The 25563-nt window shown below is 41.8% G+C and overlaps 1 protein-coding gene and 1 pseudogene across 2 annotated transcripts in view; one reads left to right on the forward strand and one right to left on the reverse strand.

Moving 5' to 3' along the window:
• Window positions 1-25563, reverse strand: part of SMIM14 (small integral membrane protein 14) — a 92002-nt gene that overhangs the window by 39552 nt on the left and 26887 nt on the right. The window contains exon 2 of the mRNA XM_010384533.2: window positions 13217-13326. Coding sequence (XP_010382835.1) covers window positions 13217-13291 — 75 coding nt within the window. The 5' untranslated portion in view covers window positions 13292-13326. The remainder of the gene's footprint in view (window positions 1-13216; window positions 13327-25563) is intronic.
• LOC104679057 lies at window positions 19179-20678 on the forward strand (annotated as a pseudogene). The gene has a single exon (XR_750267.1). The product of XR_750267.1 is annotated as a kinetochore-associated protein NSL1 homolog pseudogene (transcript).

The following is a 25563-nucleotide window of genomic DNA, read 5'->3' on the forward strand; positions in this document are numbered from 1 at the left end:
GCAATCTCTGCAGAGTGTAACCCCCGCCTCCTGGGCTCAAGCAATTCTCCTGCTTCAGCCTCTCAAGTAACTGGGATTACAGTACAGGATTACAGCCACCACCACATCCAGCTAATTTTTGTATTTTTAGTAGAGATGGGTTTCACCATGTTGACCAGGCTGGTTTCAAACTCCTGACCTCAAATGATTCGCCCACCTCAGCCTCCCACAGTGCTGGGATTACAGGCGTGAGCCACTGCGCCTGGCCCAGAAACAAATTTCAATAAAGATGTAGAAGTTTTAGTTATGCTGTTTAGATTAAGAGTTGAAATATAGAGCTCAACAATTAAAACATAAAAATAAAGAGGATTACTTGCATTCCAAAATCTTAGATTCCAACAAAACAGGAAAAACACATGAGCATAATCCAAGTTCACATTTCTAAATCCATCTGCTCTCTCTTCTAGAATTCCTATCATTAATAGAAGAAACTATATACCAAGACAGCCAGTGAAGCAGAACAACAGAAGAGGGTGAAGCCAGAAGCAAATTATTTCAATGGAAGAAAAATCTCCGCTCCAGGTTGTTTTCATTGGTATAAGCATATGAGTGGCTTTTTTTTTTTTTTTTTTTTTTTTTTTTTTTTGAGACTGAGTCTCGCTCTGTCGCCCAGGCTGGAGTGCAGTGGCTAGTTCTCAGCTCACTGCAAGCTCTGCCTCCCGGGTTTACGCCATTCTCCTGCCTCAGCCTCCGAGTAGCTGGGACTACAGGCGCCCGCCACATACTAGGCATCCGGGTGTGGTGGCTCACACCTGTAATCCTAGCGCTTTGAGAGGCCGAGGTGGGTGGATCACAAGGTCAGGAGTTCAAGACCAATCTGGCCAACATAGTGAAACCCTGTCTCTACTAAAAATACAAAAAATTAGCCGGGTGTGGTGGCGTGCACCTGTAATCCCAGCTACTCAGGAGGCTGAGACAGGAGAATCGTGTGAATGCAGGAGGCAGAGGTTGCAGCGAGCCGAGATCACGCCATTGCACTACAGCCCAGGCAACAGAGCGAGACTCCGTTTCAAAAAAAAAAAAAAAGAATACTAAAGTAGTTACAAGGAAATACCTGATTTTTCTTTTTCTTGTTTTATAAAGAATACCAGACAACTTAAAAGAATAATTTATGCCAGGTGTGGTGGCTCACACCTGTAATGCCAGCACTTTGGGGGGGCCAAGGCAGGCAGATCACCTGAGGTTGGGAATTCGAGACCAGCCTGACCAACATGGTGAAACCCCGCCTCTACTAAAAATACAAAATTAGATGGGTGTGGTGGCACATGCCTGTAATCCCAGCTACTCAGGAGGCTGAGGCAGGAGAATTGCTTGAACCTGGAAGGCGGAAGTTACGGCGAGCCGAGATAACGCTGTTGCACTCCAGCCTGGGCAACAAGAGCAAAACTCTGACTCAAAAAACAAAAAAGAATGATTTATGATTAGACAGGGGTTTTGTGTAGGCAACTTTCCATACATATACTAGTATTCTACTACTACAGCACTAAAGATCCATAGTTATCAGCTGGGCGTGGTGGCTCACACCTATAATCTCAGCACTTTGGGAGGCTGAGGCAAGCGGATCACCTGAGGTCAGGAGTTCGAGACCAGCATGACCAACAAGGCAAAACCCCATCTCTACTAAAAATACAAAAATTAGCCGGGCATGGTGGCAGGCGCCTGTAATCCCAGCTACTTGGGAGGCTGAGGCAGGAGAATTGCTTGAACCCAGGAGGTTTAGGTTGCTGTGAGCCCAGCTAACGCCACTGCACTCTGGCCTGGGAGACAGGGCGAGACTCTGCCTCAAAAAAAAAAAAAAAAAAAAAAAAATCCATAGTTATCACGGGGCATTTTCCCTACTAAATAACACAGAATTATATGTAACATGATGAAGATACCCAGATTGTCATTGAAAGAGACTCACCGTCTATCTATTCTTATCTACTTTTTTGAGTCCTTTTAGCCAGTATTATAAAGCACTAAATCTCTAATTAAAGTACAGTTATCCCTCGGCATCTACAGGGCCTTGGTTCCGGGAATCCCCTCTGATTCCAAATCCAGACACTTGAATCCTTTATATAAAATTGTATAGTACTTACATACAATCTATGAACATCCTCCCATAGACAAATTGTCTCTAGGTTACTCACAATACTTAATACAATGTATAGGCTACGTAAACAGTGGTTGTGCTATTGTTTTATTATTTGTATTATTATTTTACAAGGATTTTTGATTTACATTTGACTAAATCCACGAATCCAGAGAGCACAGGTACGAAGGGCCAACTGTATTAGATTAGGAAAGAAAAAAGTCCATGAGGTGAGATAATACCTCAATTTTTTAAGTGTTTCTGAACATTCCTGAGACAAACAGAAGCATGCATACACCTGGCAAAATACTGCATTAAGAATAGTCTAACACTCGCTGTAACTCAATGACTGTAATTAAATCATAGGAAGGACCCATGCCAAGTGAGTAAAACCTTGTCACCAGCACCCCAAAATGGGCATTCTTTGTACTGCAATCATATCAGTCTTGAACTTAAACACTATTAGTTTATAACATGTACTTTTTTTTTTAGACAGTCTCCCTGTCACCCAGGATGGAGTGCAGTGGTGTGACAGCAGATCACTGCAACCTCCACCTCCCAGATTCAAGTGATTCTCATGTCTCAGCCTCCCAAGTAGCTGGGATTACAGGTACCTGCCACCATGCCCAGCTAAATTTTGTATTTTTAGTAGAGACTACTAACAACAGGGTTTCACCATGTTGGCCAGGCTGGTCTCAAACTCCTGGCCTCAAGTGATCTGCCTGCCTCAGCCTCCCAAAGTGCTGGGATTACAGGCGTAAGCCACTCCACCTGGCCCTATAACGTGTACTTTAAAATACCCCTATAATAACATAGAGAAGCGTAATGAGGTCACTCACAACTGTAATCTTAGCACCTAAGGAGGGTGGAACAGGAGGAAGCTTGAGGCTAGGTATGTGAGACCAGCCTAGACAACACAATGAGACCCCCATCTCTACAAAAAAAAAAAAAAAAAATACAAAAATTAGCCAGGCACAATGGTGTGTACCTGTAGAACCAGCTACTCCAGAGGCTGAGGTGGGAGGATTGCTTGAGCCCAGGAGTTCAAGGCTGGAGTGATCTACTATCACACCACTCCACTCCAGCCTGGGTGACACAATGAGACCCTGCCTCTTAAAATAAAAATAAAGGAAAAATACAGATAGATCAGAAAGATAATCATTTGCCTCCTTTTTTTTTTTGAGACAAGGTGTTTCACTTTGTTGCCCAGGCTGGTTTCTAAATTCTGCCTTCAAACAATCCTCCCAGCCTCTGCCTCCCAAAGTGCTGAGATTATGAGCGTGAACCCAGCCAGATTTATATTCTTTGTACCAAAACTTACATATAAGCAGTGATGAGTGATAGTAAGAGAAGTGTCAACTGCTGTTAGTGCCCATAAAACTTCATGAGAGGATACTTTTTAAAATTTTTATAGATTTTTAAAAACATTCTAATAAGAACAAATCCTACCAATGTATAAATCAAGGTAAGGAGAAGTTTTATATGAATTATTGAACAGCTACATTGTAGTGTACATATAACTATGGTGCATTTAAAGATTTTTTTCTTCAGTGAAAAAGTTTTCTATAACTACAATTTTTTTTTTTTTTTTTTTGAGACAGAGTCTCACTCTGTTGCCCAGGCTAGAGTGCAGTGGCACAGTCTTGGCTCACTGCAACCTCTGCCTCCTGGGCTCAAGCCATTTTCCTACCTCAGCCTCCTTAGTAGCTAGGACTATAGGCACATGTCATCACACCTGGCTAATTTTTTTATTTTCTGTAGAGAAGGGGTTTTGCCATGTTGCCTAGGCTGGTTTCAAACTCTTAGACTCAAGCGATCTGCCTGCCTCTTCCTCCTTTGGGAAGAGTGCTGAGTTCACAGGCATGAGTCACCATGCCAGGCCTGTAATTACTAATTTTTGTATATATCTGTATTAGATGCTTAGGAAGTTTTATTTTTAGGTTAATTATTTGAGTAGGTAATGCATTCATATGGTTTTAAAATATAAAAATACAGTGAAGAGTATACCTCCTGCTCCTTCCTCCTACTCCTCTACCCCACCCTTGATTGCATATATAGTGCTTTTTTTTGTTTGTTTTCTTTGAGTTTAGCTCTTATTGCCCAGACTGGAGTGCAATGGCATGATCTCAGCTCACCGCAACCTCCACCTCCCGGGACCAAACGATTCTCCTGCCTCAGCCTCCTGAGTAGCTGGGATTATAGGCATGTGCCACCATGCCTGGCTATTTTCTCCATGTTGGTCAGGTTGGTCTCGAACTCCCGACCTCAAGTGATCCGCTCGCCTCAGCCTCCCAAAGTGCTGGAATTACAGGCGTGAGCCATCGGACCCAGATGCATATATAGTGCTTTTTAAGGTGCTTAAAGGAGGTCAACCGAGAAGAACATGATGCTGAAGAAACAGCCTGAAGCTAAACGGTCAGGATTGAACATGTCTCTGCCACTCTCTGGTCAGTATAGCCCTTTGAACCTTTTCTATGTATTTACAAACACATTGTACTGACTTCAACAATACACACGCCTGCAAAGGCTTTTTATGGCACTCACTAGCATTTCTCTGATACTTTTAAAATATCAGTTTATCAAATTATCTTTGTATTTCTAATAATAGTTTTGCATTCTCACTGTCACCCAGGCTGGAGTACAGTGGTGCAATTACACCTCATCGCAGCCTTGCTTCCCAGGCTCAAGCAATGCTCCGACGTCAGCCTCTGAAGTCGCTGTGACTATAGGTGTGTGCCAACATGCCCAGCTAATTTTTGTAATTTTTGTAGAAAACGGGATTTTGCCATACTGCCCAGGCTGGTCTTGAACTCCTAGGCTCAAACAACCTGCTTTTCCTTGGCCTCCCAAAGTGCTGGGATTACAGGCATGAGCCACGGTGCCTAGCCGAGGTTTCCTTTTTTTTTTTTTTTTTTTTAGCCTACTTCTCCTCTCATTGGTTCCCCTATGCATCCAAATGACTCCCTAGGGTATTCTGGACATCTGAGAAGCAGGTTTTTGGTTGTTGTGATTGGCTTGCATCCTACATGGCTTAAAAATGTCCTACCAGACATTCACAAAAATGGAAACCCTGAGCCTGTAATCTAACTTCATCTGACAGAAAAATATAAAGTAATTTTTAGATGGTATTGACTTTTCAAGGAATTTAACTGGACTTGAGCATTTAAATCAGGGAAGATTGTACTTAGTTTTACTTGAAAGCTCTACGAAGGCCTGTCCTCCATTTCAGAAAGTCATTGTCACTGGTGGTTTTTTTTTTGACACGGAGTCTTGCTCTGTTGCCCAGGCTGGAGTGCAGTGGCACCATCTAAGCTCACTGCAGCCTCCGCCTCTGGGGTTCAAGCCATTCTCCTGCCTCGGCCTCCAGAATAGCTGGGGTTATAGGCACCCGCCACCACACCCAGCTAATTTCTGTATTTTTAGTAGAGACAGGGTTTCACTATGTTGGCCAGGCTGTCACTGGTGGTATTTAAACCCAACAAAACAAACATGTACGAGTCTGCATTTATAACCATAATGTTCATGATTTTTCCTGTTTGTAAGTATTTACTTCAGCTTGTCTTCTAATGTAGCTGTACCTCACTACATCATGGTCCTTTTATTTTCTTCAACTACTTTGCCTGTTTTTCTGCTCACATTAGTGGAGAACTAGCTCAATGAACAGTTAGGGTATACAAACAGCTTCCCTAATCAAGGAAGTACGCAGGCAGGCTAAAGAGCCTCTTAACTCTTTGTTAAGGAAGACTTCATTACAAGACTTTATAGTACATTTCATTCCAAAACCAAGTGTTTTTTCTCTTCCTTCCTACTTTATTTACAACCACTGTAGAGTCTGGGGTTTCCTTGGTTTCCCTCTTGGTCCTTAACATACAACTAGGAGTCCTCCCCCAGAAAAGTTTTCTACTTGTCTTAGACAACAACTCTTGTGGTTTTAGCCTGGTAGCAAAGGCCTAAGCCAGTTACTTTATATTGCAGAGAAGGGAAAAGAGGTACAACAGATCCAGCTACTCAGTAGACCTTTTCCTCCTTTTTGCACTCACTGAAAGGTTTTGCTTTCTGTTTTGTTTGGTAGTTTTAATTGTTTTAGTTATTCATGTACACAATTTAGAGTCAACAGTTCTATAAGGTTTGTTCTGAAAAATAGTAATTTTTCATCCTCCTACCCACTTCTCCCTCCAGAAGCAACCATTTTCAACTTTTAGCTGATTGTTTTACTGCTTACCTCCATGTCTTTTATATATGAATATGCACTATTGCAACTTCTTGATTTTTCCATGTTAAACAATATCCACAGACGTACCAGTATAGAGTGTGAAGATCTACTTCTCCCTGACCTCGTGTATGTATATTCTTTCCGTCCCCTAATAATGGTTGTATCATAAAGTTGTTTAGTTCAATACTCAATTATCACATTATTATAACTATATCAATGTTCTTCACAGTTGAGCCACACAGTAAACTATACTGTAATTACTTTTTCTTTTTTGTACTACTTCATGTGTTTCTTTAAAGTTAGTCAATTTTTTTGCATTTTTCTGTGACTTTTCAAAACTTGTTCACAGTTCCCTAGATCACGAGATATCTAGACTCACCAGGTATTGTACCAATTCATCTTTCTAAAGAAGTCTCTCCCAGAGCCATGTGACCCCCCTCCCGCGACTCCCCCACAACTAAGCCAGCTCCCTGTAGTCCTGATGCACAGCTGCCACCCTGGGATGTCCCTTCACCATCATCCCGAAAGGTACTTTGTTTCTCATATGTGCTAGATCTGCTTTCTACACTCAAACTCCTAGTCTTCTTTCTTGGCTTATGCCTTCATTTCGGTGAAAAACAGTTCATCCTCTAGGAACTTTCTACAAAAGCATACTCTCCCAACTTGATTGAGAGATTGGCTGGATACAGAATGCTGGATTGGTAATGATTTCCCTTCAAGATTTTGAAGCCACTGTGCCAATGCCTTTTAGTTTCTAGTTTTGCTGTTGAGAAATCTAAAGTCATTTAGATTCTTGACCCTTAGTATGTGACCTGTTTTCCAGGAACAGCAAGGGGGCCAGAATTGTTAGAACAAAGTGGGCAAAGGAGAAGAGTAGGGTGGAAGGGGACAGATCACACAGGGCCATGTAAATTTCATTTTTTTTACTCTGAGTCTCATGGAAGATACTGTAGGATTCTGAGCAAAGGAGAAACATTACTGACTTCACTAAAATGGATCACTTCAACTGCTGTAGTGAGACTAAACTTGAAGGGGCTTGGGGGTAGCAAGAAGGCAGAAACAAGGTGATCCATAAAGGGGCTAAATGCAGCAATCCAGGCAAGAGATGACTGTAGATTAGACCAAGGTGTTGCACTGGAGGTGTGAAAAATGGCTGGATTCTGCATGTATTTTTAAGGTTGACCCAAAGGATGATTCTGCATCAGATGTGGGTTGAAAGAAGAGGGTGGGCCGGGCATGGTGGCTCACACCTGTAATCCCAGCACTTTGGGAGGCTGAGGCAGGTGGATAACGACATCAAGAGATTGAGACCATCCTGGCCAATATGGTGAAACCCTGTCTCTACTAAAATTACAAAAATTAGCTGGGTGTGGTGGCATGCGCCTTTAGTCCCAGCTACTTGGGAGGCTGAGGCAGGAGAATCACTTGAACTCAGGAGGCAGAGATTGCAGTGAGCCAAGATCATGCCACTGCACTCCAGCCTGAACAACAGAGTGAGACTCCATCTCAAAAACAACAACAAAAAAAAAAAAAAAAAAGAGAGAGAGAGAGGGTAAAAGATAGTTGAACCGAAATTGTTACCTGAACATTCAGAATACTGAAATAAATAGGGAAGACAGAGGAATGTAAGCTTAGGGGCAAGATAAATTTGGTTACACACATGTCAAATTTAAAATGCCTATTAGTTTCCAAATGGAAAAGATGTGTCAACATTTGGATATACAAAAATCTGGAATCTAGAAGCATAAGCATCTTAGCCCAGCTGGCATTGGGGCATGACTTTGGTTCTAGTTTTGACCACTTACCCTCCCTTTTATCCTATTTCCCATGCCAGGCTCTCCAATGTGAGCTACAAAATATCCTTTAATAACTCCTTTCTCAAACTCCTGGTCTCAAGTGATCCACCCGCCTCAGCCTCCCAAAGTGCTGGGATTACAGGCATGAGCCACCGTGTCCAGCCTAATCATCCAGAATGTCTATTACTCATAATGAAGAACCTTAACTGGTAACACTATTAAATCAGGAAAAGGGCCAGGTGTGGTGGCTCAAACCTGTAATCCCAGCACTTTGGGAGGCCTAGGTCGCTGGATCACCTGAGGTCAGGAATTCGAGATCAGCCTGGCTAACATGGTGAATCCCTATCTCTAGTAAAAACACAAAAACTAGGCCGGGCACAGTGGTTCACGCTTGTAATCCCAGCACTTTGGGAGGCCAAGGCGGGTGGATCACCTGACGTTAGGAGTTTGAGACCAGCCTGGCCAACATGGCGAAACTCCGCCTCTACTAAAAGTACAAAAATTAGCCGAGTGTGGCGGCGGGCACCCGTAATCCCAGCTACTCGGGGGGCTGAGGCAGGAGAATCACTTGAACCCGGGAGGCGGACATTGCAGTGAGCAGAGATCGCGCCATTGCACTCCAGTCTGGGTGACAGAGCAAGACTCCATCTCAAAATAAATAAATAAATAAAGCAGAAAGAGAAGTTTTAAATTGTGAATAAATACAATTTTATTTTAAAAATAAAAAATAGGGAATGTATATTCAGGGTAACTTGAATGTATGCTCCCAGAAAACAAAAAAAAAGTTTATTAAAAAAATTTAACATAAGAGATTTATGTATCATACTCTTTACTTGAGCATTATTTATAATAGTATATAGTATACTTTATTATTTATGAAAAGGAACTAATAATAAAATCCTAACTGCTCCTAAGTTGTATATATTCCTTGGCAAAGCTCATCTCCTTCCACAGAATAGGCAAAACTAAACCACAGCCCAGCATAAAACTAATGAGCTAACCCGTAAATAATCATTAAAATCCTCAAGTGTCTCCAGGTGTCTACTTGCTATAAGAACTTTAAATTCTTAAAAAGTGATGATACTCTGGCCTTCAAAAAAACCCAATTATATTACATGAGGTCAAATGAGGTCAACAAAAAAACCCCAAAATTCCAAATTAGTACTTGAAATAAGATGTTACTCTATTACAAAGATAAATTAAATGTCCATTTTCAGAAAATGAGAATAAATCTGTTCTGTGATCATACTGTATCAGTAACTACATCTGTGAGTTTCCTAAGCACACAGGGATTTAAATTCTTGTAGTTATAACAAACAGCAAAAAAGTATAACCGCAGATAAATTGCTTTTAAAATACAGACTGCCATCCTGGCTAACACGGTGAAACCCCGTCTCTACTAAAAAAATGCAAAAAACTAGCCGGGCGAGGTGGCGGGCGCCTGTAGTCCCAGCTACTTGGGAGGCTGAGGCAGGAGAATGGCGTAAATCCGGGAGGCGGAGCTTGCAGTGAGCTGAGATCGGGCCACTGCACTGCAGCCTGGACGACAGAGCGAGACTCCGTCTCAAAAAAAAAAAAGAAATTTCAGACTGAGTTCTATAGAGCTGTCAGACAACAGGTACTAAGAAAAAAGGCTCTCTGAAGTATAAAAGTAGAAGATAATGGATGAGGTGGGGTGCAGTGGCTCATGCCTATAATCCCAACACTTTGGGAGGCTAAGGTGGGAGGATCACTTAAGGCCAGGAGTTCAAGACCAGCCTGGGCAACCTGGGGAGATCCCATCTCTACCAAAATGTAAAAAATTAGTTGGGCATGGTGGTGCATGCCTGTAATCCTAGCTACCTGGGAGGCTAAAGTGGGAGGATTGCTTGAGCCCAGGAATTCAAGGTTGCAGTGAGCTATGACCACACCACTGCACTCTAGCCTGGGGGAAAGAATAAGACCCTGTCTCCAAAAAAAAAAAAAGAAAAAGAAAAAAAAAAAAAGGCTAGTGCGGGACTCAGGCCTGTAATCCCAGCACTTTGGGAGGGGGAGGTAAGCAGATCAATTGAGCTCAGGAGTTCAAGACCAGCCTGGGCAACATGGTGGAACCCCACTGCCCCTACACACACACACAAAAAAAATTAGCCAGGTGTGGTGGCTGGTGCCTGTGGTCCCAGCTACTCAGGAGACTGAGGTAGGAGGACTGCTTGAGCCCGGGAGACAGAGGTTGCAGTGAGCAGAGATAGTGCCACTGCCCTACAGCCTGGGTGACAGCAAAATCATGTCTCAAAAAAAATGATGGTAACGGATGTATGAGAGGTTGAAAAGCCTATCAGAAAAGAATATTGGCTGGGCACAGTGGCTCACGCCTGTAATCCCAGCACTTTGGGAGGCCAAGGCAGGCAGATCACCTGAGGTCAGGAGTTCGAGACCAGCCTGGCCAACATGGTAAAACCCCATCTCTACTAAAAATATAAAAAACAGCTCGGCGTGGTGGCAGGCACCTGTAATCCCAGCTGTTCAGGAGGCTGAGGCAGGAGAATCATTTGAATCCAGGAGGCGGAGGTTGCAGTGACCCAAGATTGGGTCATTGCACTCCAGCCTGGGCAACAGAGCAAGACTCTATGTCAAAAAACAAACAAACAAAAACTATCGGCTCGTTGCTTCTTAAACAAATATTCTCTCCTTAGACTCATCGATTTTTACATAAAGTTATCAGAGCCATCACATTACCATTCTATTTCTATACCCTCAAGAGTCTGATTTAATGTATAAGTTCTTATTCTATTCCTTTCCTTCTGAGGCATTCTTAAGGATGCCAAGTCCTAGTGCATGCTGACTCTAAAAAAGTACCTCACTGACAAGAAACACATTTCTGATCACTACATGTAGCAACACTGAGCCAGCAAAAAACCTGCTTATTAGTTACTGACAACTCAAATATTTGAGCAAATGTTTGTACCTACCTTTATTAACTGACATACAAGAGTATTCTAAAACAATAAAATGTCGTTACAGGTTGAGAATCCCTAATCTGAAACCTTCAAAATGCTTCAAAATCTGAAATATTTTGAGCACCAACATGATGCTCAAAGGAAATGCTCTTTGGAGCATTTTGGATTTTCAGATTAGGGATGTTAAACCAGTAAGTATAATGCAAATATTCCAAAATGCTTTAATCCAAAACACCTGTGGTCCCAAGCATTTCAGATAAGGGATACTCAACCAGTATAATGTATAATATAAGAATATACTTCACTGTAAATAATGGTCAAATTTTTCCTTTTGCACATAAAAAGTATAAAGTAGGCCGGGCACGGTGGCTCAAGCCTGTAATCCCAGCACTTTGGGAGGCCGAGACGGGCGGATCACGAGGTCAGGAGATCGAGACCATCCTGGCTAACACGGTGAAACCCCGTCTCTACTAAAAAATACAAAAAAAAAAAAAAAAAAAAAAAACTAGCTGGGCGAGGTGGCGGGCGCCTGTAGTCCCAGCTACTCGGGAGGCTGAGGCAGGAGAATGGCGTAAACCCAGGAGGCGGAGCTTGCAGTGAGCTGAGATCCGGCCACTGCACTCCAGCCCGGGCGACAGAGCGAGACTCCGTCTCAAAAAAAAAAAAAAAAAAAAAAAAAAAAGTATAAAGTATAATATAAACGGCCCTGTATTTAAGCTTATAGACTCCACTACAATAGACTCAATGAGACTATTCAAATCCTGTTGTTCTGAAATCTACCTCTGTCAAATAACTGATTTGTTTTCAGAAATGCTTTATATAGGCTGGGCTCAGTGGCTCACGCCTGTAATCCCAGCACTTTTGGGAGTCAAGGCTGGCAGATCACCTAAGGTCAGGAGTTCGAGACCTGACCAAAAAAGCGAAACCCCGTCTCTACTAAAAATACAAAAATTAGCTAGGCATGGAGGTGTGCACCTGCAATCCCACCTACTTGTGAAGCTGAGGCAGGAGAATCATTTGAACCCACGAGGTGGAGGTTACAGTGAGCCGAGATCGCACCACTGCATTCCAGCCTGGGTGACAGAGCAAGACTCTGTCTCAAAAAAAAAAGAAATGCTTTACACCGAGATTTGTATTGTCATGCCGTATGTTGGTGTAGGATTTGAACTATATCGTAAGGAACTGTCAATAGCAGCTTAGCAGGCAAACAAGCTCCACACAGCTAAAAACAATTTTATTTGTATTGATATAAAGTAGAAAAGGCAACATACGTATGTGTTATCTACCCATGAGGGCAAATTTTACCAACATAAATCTACCATAAAGACAGCAGTCTGGGCTGGGGAGGTGGATCACACCTGCATTCCCAGCACTTTGGGAGACCAAGGCAGGCAGAACACTTGAGGTCAGGAGTTTGAGACCAGCCTGGGCAACATGGTGAAACCCAGTCTCTATTAAAAATGCAAATATTAGCCAGGCGTGGTGGCACAATCCTGTAGTCCCAGCTACTTGGGAGGCTGAGGCAGGAGAATCGCTTGAACTCAGGAGGTGGAGGCTGCAGTGAGCTGACATGGCACCACTACACTCCAGCCTGGGCAATAGAGCGAGACTCCATCTCAAAAAATAATAGTAATAATAAAGACGGTAGTCTGTTTATATCTCTAATGAAATAATTGCTAGCAAACTTTTTTTTTTTTTTTTTTTTTTTTTTTTTTTTTTTGAGACGCAGTCTCATTCTGTCGCCCAGGCTAGAGTGCAGTGGCATGATCTCAGCTCACTACAACCTCCGCCTCCTGGGTTCAAGCAATTCTTGTGCCTCAGCCTTCTGAATAGCTGTGATTGAAAGTGTGTGCCACCATGCCCAGCAAATTTTTATATTTTTAGTAGAGATGGGGTTTTGCTTTGTTGGCCAAGCTGGTCTCAAACTCCTGAGCTCAAGTGATCCGCCCACCTCAGCTTTCCAAAGTGCTGGGATTACAGGTGTGAGCCACTGTACCCGGCCACATTTTAATCATTACAACTTAAACAAATGTGGAATTTCAATTATGAAATACTTTTTAGTGACCATCAGATGAAAACCCTCCAATAACCAGTATTTTCATGCAAAGAGGATACAAGGGATACAGATCAGTTCGGAATAGGATTGTCCTATTCATCTCACCAGATTGATCAGTCTTCTCATTGCATGTTCATGAGAGCAAACACATTCACAGGGATCGAATCCACCTTCTGCCATGATTACCCAGCTTGATTTTACTTGACTGTATAAATCTGGTAAGAAGGAAAAAATACTGTAAGTCTACTATTCAGAATTACTCTTTCTCTTGAGCTGTGAAAAATTCTGACATTGTATACAATAGTTTTATTAAACTATGTATAGTTTGTATTTCTTAATGACCTGTATCAATTTATTAATCCTATATGAATTATGAATCTATACAGGTGATTGGCTACCCCTTCTGCCATCAGCCCATAAATACAAATGTCTTTAATGCTCTAAACTGGCCCCGCCTTTGATGCTGATGATGCTAGAACCTACTCTGCTTAATTACTCAATTATTTGACTTTATTAGCTCCAGTATGCAAATAATTTAAACCAGCCTTTACCCCCACCAAGAAAGACATGTGAAAAGGTATCTAAAATGATACCAAGGTTTATGGGAGGAAATTAATGACATAGCTAAGAAACAGGTAGATTTCAAAAAATAAAGAGAAACAAATGAGAAGTCAAGATGGAGTATTGGCAACCAGATTTACTGTTCTGCCTAAAACAATTTTTTAAAAACTAGACAAAATACATGAAACAATTATATATATATAAATATATATATACATTTTTTTTTTTAGACAGAGTCTCACTCTGTCACCCAGGCTGGAGTACAGTGGTGTGATGTCGGCTCACTGCAACCTCCGCCTACTGGGTTCAAGTGATTCTCCTGCCTCAGCTTCCTGAGTAGCTGGGATTATAGGCACACACCACGCCCAGCTAATTTTCGTATTTTTAGTAGAGATGGGGTTTTGCCATGTTGGCCGGGGTGGTCTCAAACTCCTGACCTCAGGTGATCTGCCCGACTCGGCCTCCCAAAGTGCTAGGATTACAAGTGTGAGCCACAATGCCTGGCCAGAAACAATTGTTTTTAAGACATTAAGGCCAGGCATGATAGCTCACTCCTGTAATTCCACCACTTTGGAAGGCCGAGGAGGGAGGATCACCTGAGCCCAGAGGTTTGAGACCAACCTGAAAACCTAGTGAGACCTCATCTCTAAAAATAATTTAAAAATTAGTCGGGCACTGTGGCAGTGGCACACACCTGTGGTCCCAGCTACTCAGAAGGCTGAGGTGGGAGGATTGTTTGAGCCCAGGCAGTCAAGGCTGCAATAAGCCATGATCATGCCACTGCATTCCAACCTGGGCAACATAGTGAGTTCACATTTAAAAAAAAAAGGGCCGGGCACGGTGGCTCACACCTGTAATCCCAGCACTTTAGGATGCCGAGGCGGGTGGATCACAAGGTCAGGAGATAGAGGCCATCCTGGCCAACATGGTGAAACCCCGTCTCTACTAAAAACACAAAAATTAGCCGGGCGTGGTGGCTTGTGCCTGTAGTCCCAGCTACTCAGGAGGCTGAGACAAGAGAATTGCTTGAACCTGGGAGGCAGAGGTTGCAGTGAACCAAGATTGCGCCACTGCACTCCAGCCTGGCGACACGGCAAGACTCCGTCCAAAAAAAAAAAAAAAAAAAAGACATCAAACATGAGGCTACAAAGAATAGTGATACCTCAGAGATGGAAAAACAAATGAGGTGAGCCCTATCACTGGCCCAGTTTACTGACTCAGGGAGACTCTAGGCCCAAGTACGGGGTGGGAAAACCCAGACCAGAGCCCAGTGGTATCCCTAAGTTGGGGAGAAGAAACTAGAAGAATGACTATATTAAGGAGAGACATTAAAGATAGTAAAATCATCCAATTTGACTTGTAGGGATTAAAACAATAGTGTCTGAGATGAAAAATATACCAGATGAGTTTAACAGCATATTAGATATTACAGAAGAAAAGATTACTGAACTTGAAGACATAATAACAGTAGCTATCAAAAATGAAATAACAGAAAAAAGGGTGGATAAACCAGTAGTCCCAGCTACTTGGGTGGGTGGGGCAGGAGAACCATTTGAGCCCAGGAGTTCAAGGCCAGCCTGAGCAACATAGTGAGAACCTATCTCTGAAAAAATCAACAAAAACATGCACAGGCCATTAGTGAGCTGTGGGACAACTTCAAATGGTCTAATATATGTGAATTGTGGACACATCTATCAAAACTTATCAAATTGTATATTTAAATGTGCATAGTTTATTGTCTATCAATTATATCTCAATAACAAGTAAAATTAAGCTTATATACAGCATTAGTCACAGAAAACCATTCTGGTTAAAAGGTGGAATAGGCAGATCAATAAAACAATTCATAAATTAACTTAAAGGAACTTAGTTCATTCACTCAAAAATATTTAGTGCTTGTGCTAGGCCTATTAGAAATTTAAAAGCAGGCTGAGCATGGTGGCTCATACCTGTAATCCTAGCACTTGGAAGGCTGTGGCAAGAGGATCACTTGAGCTCAGGAGTTCGAGAATAGCCTGAGCAACATAGTGAGACCTCATCTCTATAAAAAGAAAAAAGGAAAAAGAAATTTAAAGTAAGCAAAAACTGATAGTTCTTACCCTAATAGTGTTCACATTCTAGTAGTAAGAAAGATACTAACCTAAATGTTTTTAAAATTATAAATATAGGGGCCGGGCGCGGTGGCTCAAGCCTGTAATCCCAGCACTTTGGGAGGCCGAGACGGGCAGATCACAAGGTCAGGAGATCGAGACCATCCTGGCTAACACAGTGAAACCCCCTCTCTACTAAAAATACAAAAACTAGCCGGGCGAGGTGGCGGGCGCCTGTAGTCCCAGCTACTCGGGAGGCTGAGGCAGGAGAATGGCGTAAACCCGGGAGGCGGAGCTTGCAGTGAGCTGAGATCCGGCCACTGCACTCCAGTCCGGGCTGAGAGAGCGAGACTCCGCCTCAAAAAAAAAAAAAAAAAAAAAATTATAAATATAAACTGATAAATGCTATAAAAGATAAATGAAAGAGTGAAAAAGACAACTCCCAGAATGGATATTTGCAAATCATCTGTCCAATAAAGGTTTAATATTCACAATATATAAAGAATTCCTATAACTCAATAACAAAAGATAAGCATTTTAAAAATGGCAAAGAACTTGAACAGACATTTATTCAAAGAAAATACACAAATGGCCAATAGTTATATTAGAAATGCTTAAAGTCAGTAATCATTAGGGAGATGCAAATCAAAACCACAGTTAGATACCACTTCATACCTACTAGTATGGCTATAATCAAAATGGAAAATAAGTAATGTGGAAAAATTAGAACCCTCACATAGCCCTCATGTAAGATGGTGGTGTGGCTGCTGTGGAAAATAGTTTTGACAGTTCCTCAAAAGTTAAACACAGATTATCATAAGACTCAACAATTCTACTCATAGGTATATACCTTAAATATTTGAAAACATGGACTCAAGATTGGGCATGGTGGCTCACGCCTGTAATCCCAGCACTTTTGAAAGCTGAGGTGGGAGGATCACTCGAGCCCAGGCAACACGGTGAGAAAGACCCTGTCTCTATTTATAAACAACAACAAAAAAAACATGAACTCCAACAGATACTTATTTACCAAATAGTCACAGCAGCATTGTTTGCAATAGGCAAGAGACAGAAACAACCCAAGTGTCCATCAACTGACAAATGGATAAACAAAATGTGGTGTACACATACAATGGGGACATTCAGCTGTAAAAAGGAATGAAGTTCTGATATATGTTACAACATGAAGGAACTCTGAAAACATTCATCAAACTGAAATTAGCCAGACAAAAAATAACATGGTATGATTCAATTTATATGAAATACCTAGCTAGAATAGGCACATTCATGGAGACAGGAAGTAGAATGGTGACTTCCAGGGACTTAAGAGAAATGGGGAGTTACTGCTTAATGAGTAGAGTTTGTATCTATGGTAATAAAAAAGTTTTCAAAATGATGGTGATGACTGTACAACACTGTGAATGTAATTAATGTCATCAAATTGTACACTTTAAAACTGGTTAAAACTGCAAATTTTGTTATATTTTACCCCAATAAAAACAATCACTCTGGCTGCCTAGAGCTGGAAGTTTGCAGGGGAAATAGGGAGAAACTGCTAATGTGTATAGGCTCTTTTAGGGGCTGAAAAAAATGTTCTATGGTGATAATCACACAACTCTGTGAATATACTAAAAGCCACTGTACTGTACATTTTATTTTATTTATTTATTTATTTTTTTGAGACGGAGTCTTGCTCTGTCGCCCAGGTTGGAGTGCAGTGGCCGGATCTCAGCTCACTGCAAGCTCCGCCTCCCGGGTTCACGCCATTCTCCTGCCTCAGCCTCCCAAGTAGCTGGGACTACAGGCGCCGCCACCTCGCCCGGCTAGTTTTTGTATTTTTTAGTAGAGACGGGGTTTCACCGTGTTCACCAGGATGGTCTCGAACTCCTGACCTCGTGATCCGCCCGTCTCGGCCTCCCAAAGTGCTGGGATTACAGGCTTGAGCCACCGCGCCCGGCCTATTTATTTATTTTTTTGAGATGGAGTCTTGCTCTGTCACCCGGGCTGGAGTGCAGTGTCATGATCTCGGCTCACTGAAACCTCCACCTCCCGAGTTCAAGCAATTCTCCTGCCTCAGTCTCCCGAGTAGCTGGGACTGCAGGCGCGTGCCACCATGCCTGGCTAATTTTTTGTATTTTTTATTTAGTAGAGACAGTGTTTCACCATGTTAGCCAGGATGGTCTCGAACTCCTGACCTAGTGATCTGCCTGCCTCGGCCTCCCAAAGTGCTGGGATTACAGGCATGAGCCACCGTGCCCAGCCTGTACTGTACATTTTACATGGGTGCATTGTATGGTATGTGAATCATATCTCAAAAAAGCTGTGATATAAATGGTGCCTAGAGAGCACATATACATTCTAAACTCATCTGGAGTGTCAGGGAAGATTTTACTGAAGAAATTAACTAGGACTTGAGAATGGAGGAATGAGTTAAATACATTAGGGTGAGGTAGAGGTAGAAGGTGTGAGACTTGGGGGTGGAGGGCATTCTAGACACAAAGGGAAAAGTAATACAAAGGTCCTTAATGAGTAAGAGTATGACACATTGGAGGAAATGAAAGAAAGCCACAATGTGCTAGAATCCAGACAGCAGAGTGGTTTAAAATGAGACAGGAGAAGTCAGAGGGAGTCATGCCACGAAGGGTCTTTCAGGCCATGTTCATGATTAGGTCGTTACCCCAAGAATAATGTGAAGAACAACGTGAAGCAATGTGCTTTCATCCTGGTATATTCTAAAAAGACCACCTTGGCTGCACGATGGAAAACTGAGAAAAGGGAAGCCACAGTATGTAGAGGGAACCTATTAAAATGCTTTTTCAACAGATCAGTGACAATGGTGGGGCTCCTTGGAGAACGATATTTTAACGACAGCATATTGAATCACTGGAAGGAAGACAAGTTATTTCCTAAATCGTGTTGGCTCCCTCCCTATTCTCATTCTTTATGCCAAAATAAATTCTAGACACATGAGTGATTTAACTTTTTATTTTGAGACAAAGTCTGGCTCTGTTGCCCAGGCTGGAGTGCAGTGGCACAAACACCCCTCACTGCAGCCTCAAACCCCCAGGCTCAAGTGATCCTTCCCTCTCAGCCTCCCAAGTAGCTGGGACCACAGATACACACCCCACCTTGCTAGTTTTAAATTTTCTATAAAGATGGGGTCTCCCTATGTTGCCCAGGCTGGTCTTGAACTCTTGAGCTCAAGTGATCCTCCTTCCTTAGCCTCCCAAAGTGCTGAAACTACAGGTGTGAGCCACCGCGCCTGGCCCAGTTTAACTTTTAAAAATGAAGTCACACATAAAATTAGTCAACTACAACAACAGATTAGAATACAGTATTCACAAACTGACCCATGATTTTACTGAAATTTAGAATATGCAAAAGGTGCCATTTAAAAACACGGATTATTGCCCCCGTTCAGACGAAAAATGGCGGGGTCTTCTGAGTTGGTGGTCCTTGACCCCCCATGGGACAAGGAGCTAGCGACGGGGACAGAGAGTCAGGCCTTGGTCTCCGCCACTCCCCGAGAGGACTTTCGGGTGCGCTGCACCTCGAAGCGGGCTGTGACCGAAATGCTACAACTGTGCGGCCGCTTTGTGCAAAAGCTCGGGGACGCTCTGCCGGAGGAGATTCGGGAGCCCGCGCTGCGAGATGCGCAGTGGACTTTTGAATCAGCTGTGCAAGAGAATATCAGCATTAATGGACAAGCATGGCAGGAAGCTTCAGATAATTGTTTTATGGATTCTGACATCAAAGTACTTGAAGATCAGTTTGATGAAATCATAGTAGATATAGCCACAAAACGTAAGCAGTATCCCAGAAAGATCCTGGAATGTGTCATCAAAACCATAAAAGCAAAACAAGAAATTCTGAAGCAGTACCACCCTGTTGTACCTCCACTGGACCTAAAATATGACACTGATCCAGGTTCCATTTTTTTTTGAGACAGGCTGAAGCCACCCAGGCTGAAGTGCAGAGTCCTTGCCTGCATTAATTGAAAAAGGAGAGGGATTTTCCCAAGTTCTCAGGATGCAGCCTGTTATCCACCTCCAGAGGATTCACCAAGAAGTCTTTTCCGGTTGTTATAGGAAACCAGATGCTAAACCTGAGAACTTTATAACACAGATAGAAACCACACCAACAGAGACTGCTTCCAGGAAAACCTCTGACGTGGTACTGAAAAGAAAGCAAACTCAAGACTGCCCCCAGAGAAAATAGTATCCATTGCGGCCAAAGAAAATTAATCTTGATACATGAGCTCTTTCTGTTTATTTTGGGAGTTGAAAATAGGCGCCATCAACATTTAGATTACAGCCTAATACCTAGATAAGACTTCATTTGAAACAAGAAATAACTCTTTTACTAGTGATTCATTTATACAAATATAGTGTCTCTGTGCAGGGATATGATATAATATTATATTTCCTTGCTGTTTTATCTATTGTAAATAAAAAGCATTTTAAAAAATATTGACACAAAGCCCATCAGTGGGTATTAAAAATATTAAAAGTGCAGCCTTTTACTGTCCTTAAGTGCTATCAACTCTCAGCTCCCTTGTAGCTTTTGTGGGATTTAACAAGTAACAAATTCTGTTGTGTTTCCCTGGTATACATCTTTCCAGGAAAAAAAAAAAAAGAGAGAGAGAGCTGTATAATGATTTTTCATTTACGTACTGAAAAGTAGTTATCAGTTCTGCGCAGCAGCAGATGCAGTGTTTTTTTTTAAGATGTAGTGTGATTTAGCAAATTAATGTGCAGATGATAATACTGGCTTTGACTTTGTTACTCCATGTTCAGCTCATTTAGGTTTGTGAGATTAATTTTAGGACTTTTTGTTGTGTAAGACAATGATGACTATTATTTGTGCAACATTACTCTTTGAAATAAAAATTGGCATGTAGCCAATGTTTCCTGCCCGCAGTTTTTTCTATAGACCATTAACATAATTTGACTTGGAACTAATGATTTCTTTTTAGGGTTTCTTATTTCTTTCTTTGTAGATCATTCCAGTTCAAAATATATATCAGATTAATACACTGGCAAAGTGTCATTGTGTTATTGAACTATTTTACATTTGAAGATGTTTATATATCAGGTATATAATCACTGGGAGAAGTCTGAGAAAGCGATATTGCCTTTACTTCTAACATTTAACTGTAGTTTCTTATAGCTCTTATTGTGTGTCTTACATTATACAGTGTAGGCAGGGCCATCGAACTTACCAACTGTTTCCCCTTTTGATGACTGATACCTTCATTCATTTTCAAATGAATTTACTGATCATGAGGTTAGAAAATCTGTATTTCTCTTGCTTATTATATATTAATAGTCATAAATGTCTAGATTCACCAGAAGTCACCAGAAGGTCTGTCTCAGCGAAGAAAACTTATACAGCCACTTTACTGCATTTTGTGTTTCAATGTTACAATTTGAGATCTGTATATTTGTACACAGCCATGTGTTTTTCATTAAAATAATGTACAAAGAAAAAAAAAAAACACGGATTATTTAATAAATGGCAGGGTAATTGTCTTTTTTTTTTTTTTAAGGTAAACTGTGACACATAAAGCACTTGAGGCCTGAGCAATATAGCAAGACCCCATCTCTACAAAAAAAAATATTTTTAATTAGCTGGGTGTGGTGGCGTGTACCTGTGGTTCTAACTACTCTGGAGGCTGAAGTGGGAAGATCACTTGAGCCCAGGAGTTTGAGACCACTGTGAGCTATGATCACATCACTGCACTCCAGCCTGAGTGACAGAACTAGACCTGGTCTCTTAAAAAAAAAAAAAAAAAAAAAAAACCTTAAAGAACATACATCAGACTTAATATGTGAATAGCTCTGGGGAAGAGAATATAATTTGGGGGAACAGAGTTTCACTGTCAATTTTTACATTTCTTATGAGCATGTATTTACGTATTAAGACTTCTAAAATACAAATTTTAATTTTAAAAAGCCACACATATATAATTACAAGAAGATGACTGGGATACATATAGAATATAAGTCCAAGAAACCATGAAGGAAAGGACCAATAATTTTAACAACCAAAACCAATAAAAGTTTCTATAAAACCAAAAACATACCATAAAATGAAAAGACAACGAACCTGAAAAACCATGTGCAATATCAGGGCTATTCTCCTTAATGTACAGAGAACTCTAAAAAATCAGTATGAAAATGGCAACCTAGTAGAAAAGTAAGCGCAGATTACACTCACAGGAAAACACAGAGCCAATAAGCAAATACAAAATGGAAGTGTAAATCAAAACAATCTTACACGTATCAGGAGATTGGTAAAATTAATTCATCCAGCCAGGCACAGTGGCTCACGCCTGTAATCCCAGCACTTTGGGAGGCCAAGGCAGGCCTGACCTGAGGTCAGGAGTTTGAGACAAGCCTGGCTGACATGGCCAAACCCCGTCTCTACTAAAAATACAAAAATTAGCTGGGCACGCTGGTGGGTGCCTGTAATCCCAGCTACTCGGGAGACTGAGGCAGGAGAATCGCTTGAACTCAGGATGTGGAGGTTGCAGTGACCCAAGATAGTGCCAATTCATTCCAGCCTGAGCAACAGAGCAAGACTCCATCTCAAAAAAAAAAAAAAAAAAAAAAAAAAAAAAAAAATTAGCCAGGCGTGGTGGTGTGTGCCTGTAATCCCAGCTATTCAGGAGGCTGACACAGGAGAATCAATGAACCCAGGAGGTGGACGTTATAGTAAGCCGAGATTGCACCACTGCACTCCAGCCTGGGCAACAGAGCAAGACTCCATCTCAAAATAATAATAATAATTCAGCCTAGTTAATTTGAATATCCATATTCAAACAAGTATGCAAAATTTCTGTACAGCATGTTTACTGGAATACAATAACAGCAAAGAAAAAAGTAATGCAAAGTATTTATCAGTGTTGTTTCGATTAAATGATGCCATGAGTACATAAGATCCTATACAGCTGTTAGAAAAATTAAGGTAGATTTCTACGTGGTGATTTGGTGAAACAACCAACATATAGTGAGATGAAATCAAGCCATAAACAGGGCAAACCTTTTCATCTAATATCCTTCTAGATCTGCCTGCCTGAGCTAAGGGTAGAAGGGGAGGTGAGGATTGGAAGGGGAGATGGATATGTGGCCTAAGCTGGAGAGGCTCACTTTCTGGAAGGTGAGCAACACCATGTGTAAACTCTACTTCACAGTTTTGTCTGAGGCCACTCTGTCCACACCTTTAAAAAAAAAAAAAAAACGGTGATTAGCTTTCACGTTTGATTGTATATATCCAACACAGAAAACTCTGACAGTAAATATAACCTACCCTTATATATAAAGTTCACTGGTATGCCGGGCACGGTGGCTCACGCCTATAATCCCAACATGGTTTATAAGTGACTTTTCCCAGCACTTTGGGAGGCCGAGGCAGGCGGATCACGAGGTCAGGAGATCGAGACCATCCTGGCTAACATGGTGAAACCCCGTCTCTACTAAAAATACAAAAAATATCGTGCCACTGCATTCCAGCCTGGGCGACAGTGAGACTCTGTCTCAAAAAAAAAAGTTCACCGGTAAATTCCTGTTTCTCAACTGTCTTTTCTCTTTTTTTGTTTTTTCTTTCTTGAGACGGAGTTTCGCTCGTTACCCCAGCTGGAGTGCAATGGCGCGATCTTGGCTCACTGCAACCTCCACCTCCCAGGTTCAAGCAATTCTCCTGCCTCAGCCTCCCAAGTAGCTGGGATTACAGGCATGCGCCACCACACCCGGCTAATTTTTTATTAGTAGTAGATACCAATAATACTGTGTTGGTTAAAATGAAGATATTTTACTAAGATTTTCTTATTTTTTAAAAATTTGAGACAGGGTCTCACTGTGTCACCAAGGCTGGAGTGCAGTGGCACAGTCACAGCTCACTGCAGCCTCAACTTGCCAGGCTCTAGCTATCCTTCCACTTCAGCCTCCCTAGTAGCTGGGACTGCAGGCACCTGCCAACATGCCTAACAAAATAAGATTAACTCTGTGGCCATAAATGTTATGATTAGGGAAATTTGTACAAAGATTATTATGGAGAGATAAAGTTTTTTTCGTAAAGGACTTTCATTATGTAAATGATATTGGCTTGCTATAATTATGAGGGGTAGGAGTCAGGCAGTTAATGTTAGAAGAGGTGTTGCTAATGGGTCGGAAGACAAATAGGTTGAATAGCTAATGAGGTTGAATTTTTGTATTTTTGGTAGAGACGGGGTTTTGCCATGTTTCCGAGGTTGGTCCTGAACTCCTGAGGTTAAGAAATCCACCTGCCTTGGCCTCCCATAGTGCCAGGATTATTGGCATGAGCCAACAAGCTGGCCTTTTACTAAGGTTTTTTGTGGGTTTTTTTTTTGAGACGGAGTCTGGCTCTATCGCCCAGGCTGGAGTGCAGTGGCCGGATCTCAGCTCACTGCAAGCTCCACCTCCCGGGTTCACGCCATTCTCCTGCCTCAGCCTCCGGAGTAGCTGGGACTACAGGCGCCCGCCACCTCGCCCGGCTAGTTTTTTTATATATACCATCCTGGCTAACACGGTGAAACCCCGTCTCTACTAAGGTTTTTATAAAACAAATTCAAATACAGAAATGACCACCTCTGTTGCCTCTGAACACAGAACTTTTAAGAAAGCACAAGCACACTGGCTTTCATAAAGAAAGGAAGACTTGTTTTTATCACAAGTCTTATAAAATTGTAAAACATGGCTATTTTGGCCGGGCGCGGTGGCTCAAGCCTGTAATCCCAGCACTTTGGGAGGCCGAGACGGGCGGATCACGAGGTCAGGAGATCGAGACCATCCTGGCTAACACGGTGAAACCCCGTCTCTACTAAAAAATACAAAACACTAGCCGGGCGAGGTGGCGGGCGCCTGTAGTCCCAGCTACTCGGGAGGCTGAGGCAGGAGAATGGCGTGAACCCGGGAGGCGGAGCTTGCAGTGAGCTGAGATCCGGCCACTGCACTCCAGCCCCTGCGACAGAGTGAGACTCCGTCTCAAAAAAAAAAAAAAAAGGCTATTTTTAAATCTCTGTTTAATTCATTAAATTAACAAAATCAGACTCCACCACCACCTCTAAAAAAAAACAGAGCTTCTGGAGGGCAGAAATCTTAGTCATCATCATCTCTGAACACCACCTATACTGCTTAGCCACAGCACTCACAGAATAAATATTTACTGAATTCTTGACAATGTTTATTTTCTCTACATCTATATGTGCCAGGAACAAGTAAATCAACTAGAATTTTAAATTATACTTCAGTCTTAATTAGCCTCCAGTAAAATGAGAAAGTATATTTATAAATAGGACATTCCTCAATAGTGCTACACTTCTGTGGAACTTTCTTCCTGTAAACTTGAGCTGTTTTAAGTACTACTTGGTTTTCAGTTAACAGTTTCCATTTTAAAATCACTGGGGTTTTTTTTTTTTTGAAAATAGGATAAACACAGTTCTCTTTTTGATGAAGACCCAAAAACAAGTATCAACACAAACCAGCAGCTAGGCACTAGAAGAAAAAAACTTAACCAGTCCCACCGCACATTTAAATCCCGTGGTCTCCAGAGACATTAAGAAGCTGCTCTATCCTAGGCAAGATAGAACAGTGTTACTGAATCAGAAGCATAGTAAATCTGCCTCAATGAGGTCTTTGATAGAAAGTAATTTAAAACAATGTTTCGTCTTATATGTTTCATAGACTTGTTCATCTACCCAATATATATCGCTAATGTTAGAGAACAATGCCAATACCAAAGTCACGGGGGGCTTGATCCTTGAGGACAAGCAGCTTCAAG

This window comes from Rhinopithecus roxellana, chromosome 2 (assembly GCF_007565055.1).
Source record: "Rhinopithecus roxellana isolate Shanxi Qingling chromosome 2, ASM756505v1, whole genome shotgun sequence".
Taxonomy (NCBI): Eukaryota; Metazoa; Chordata; class Mammalia; order Primates; family Cercopithecidae; genus Rhinopithecus; species Rhinopithecus roxellana.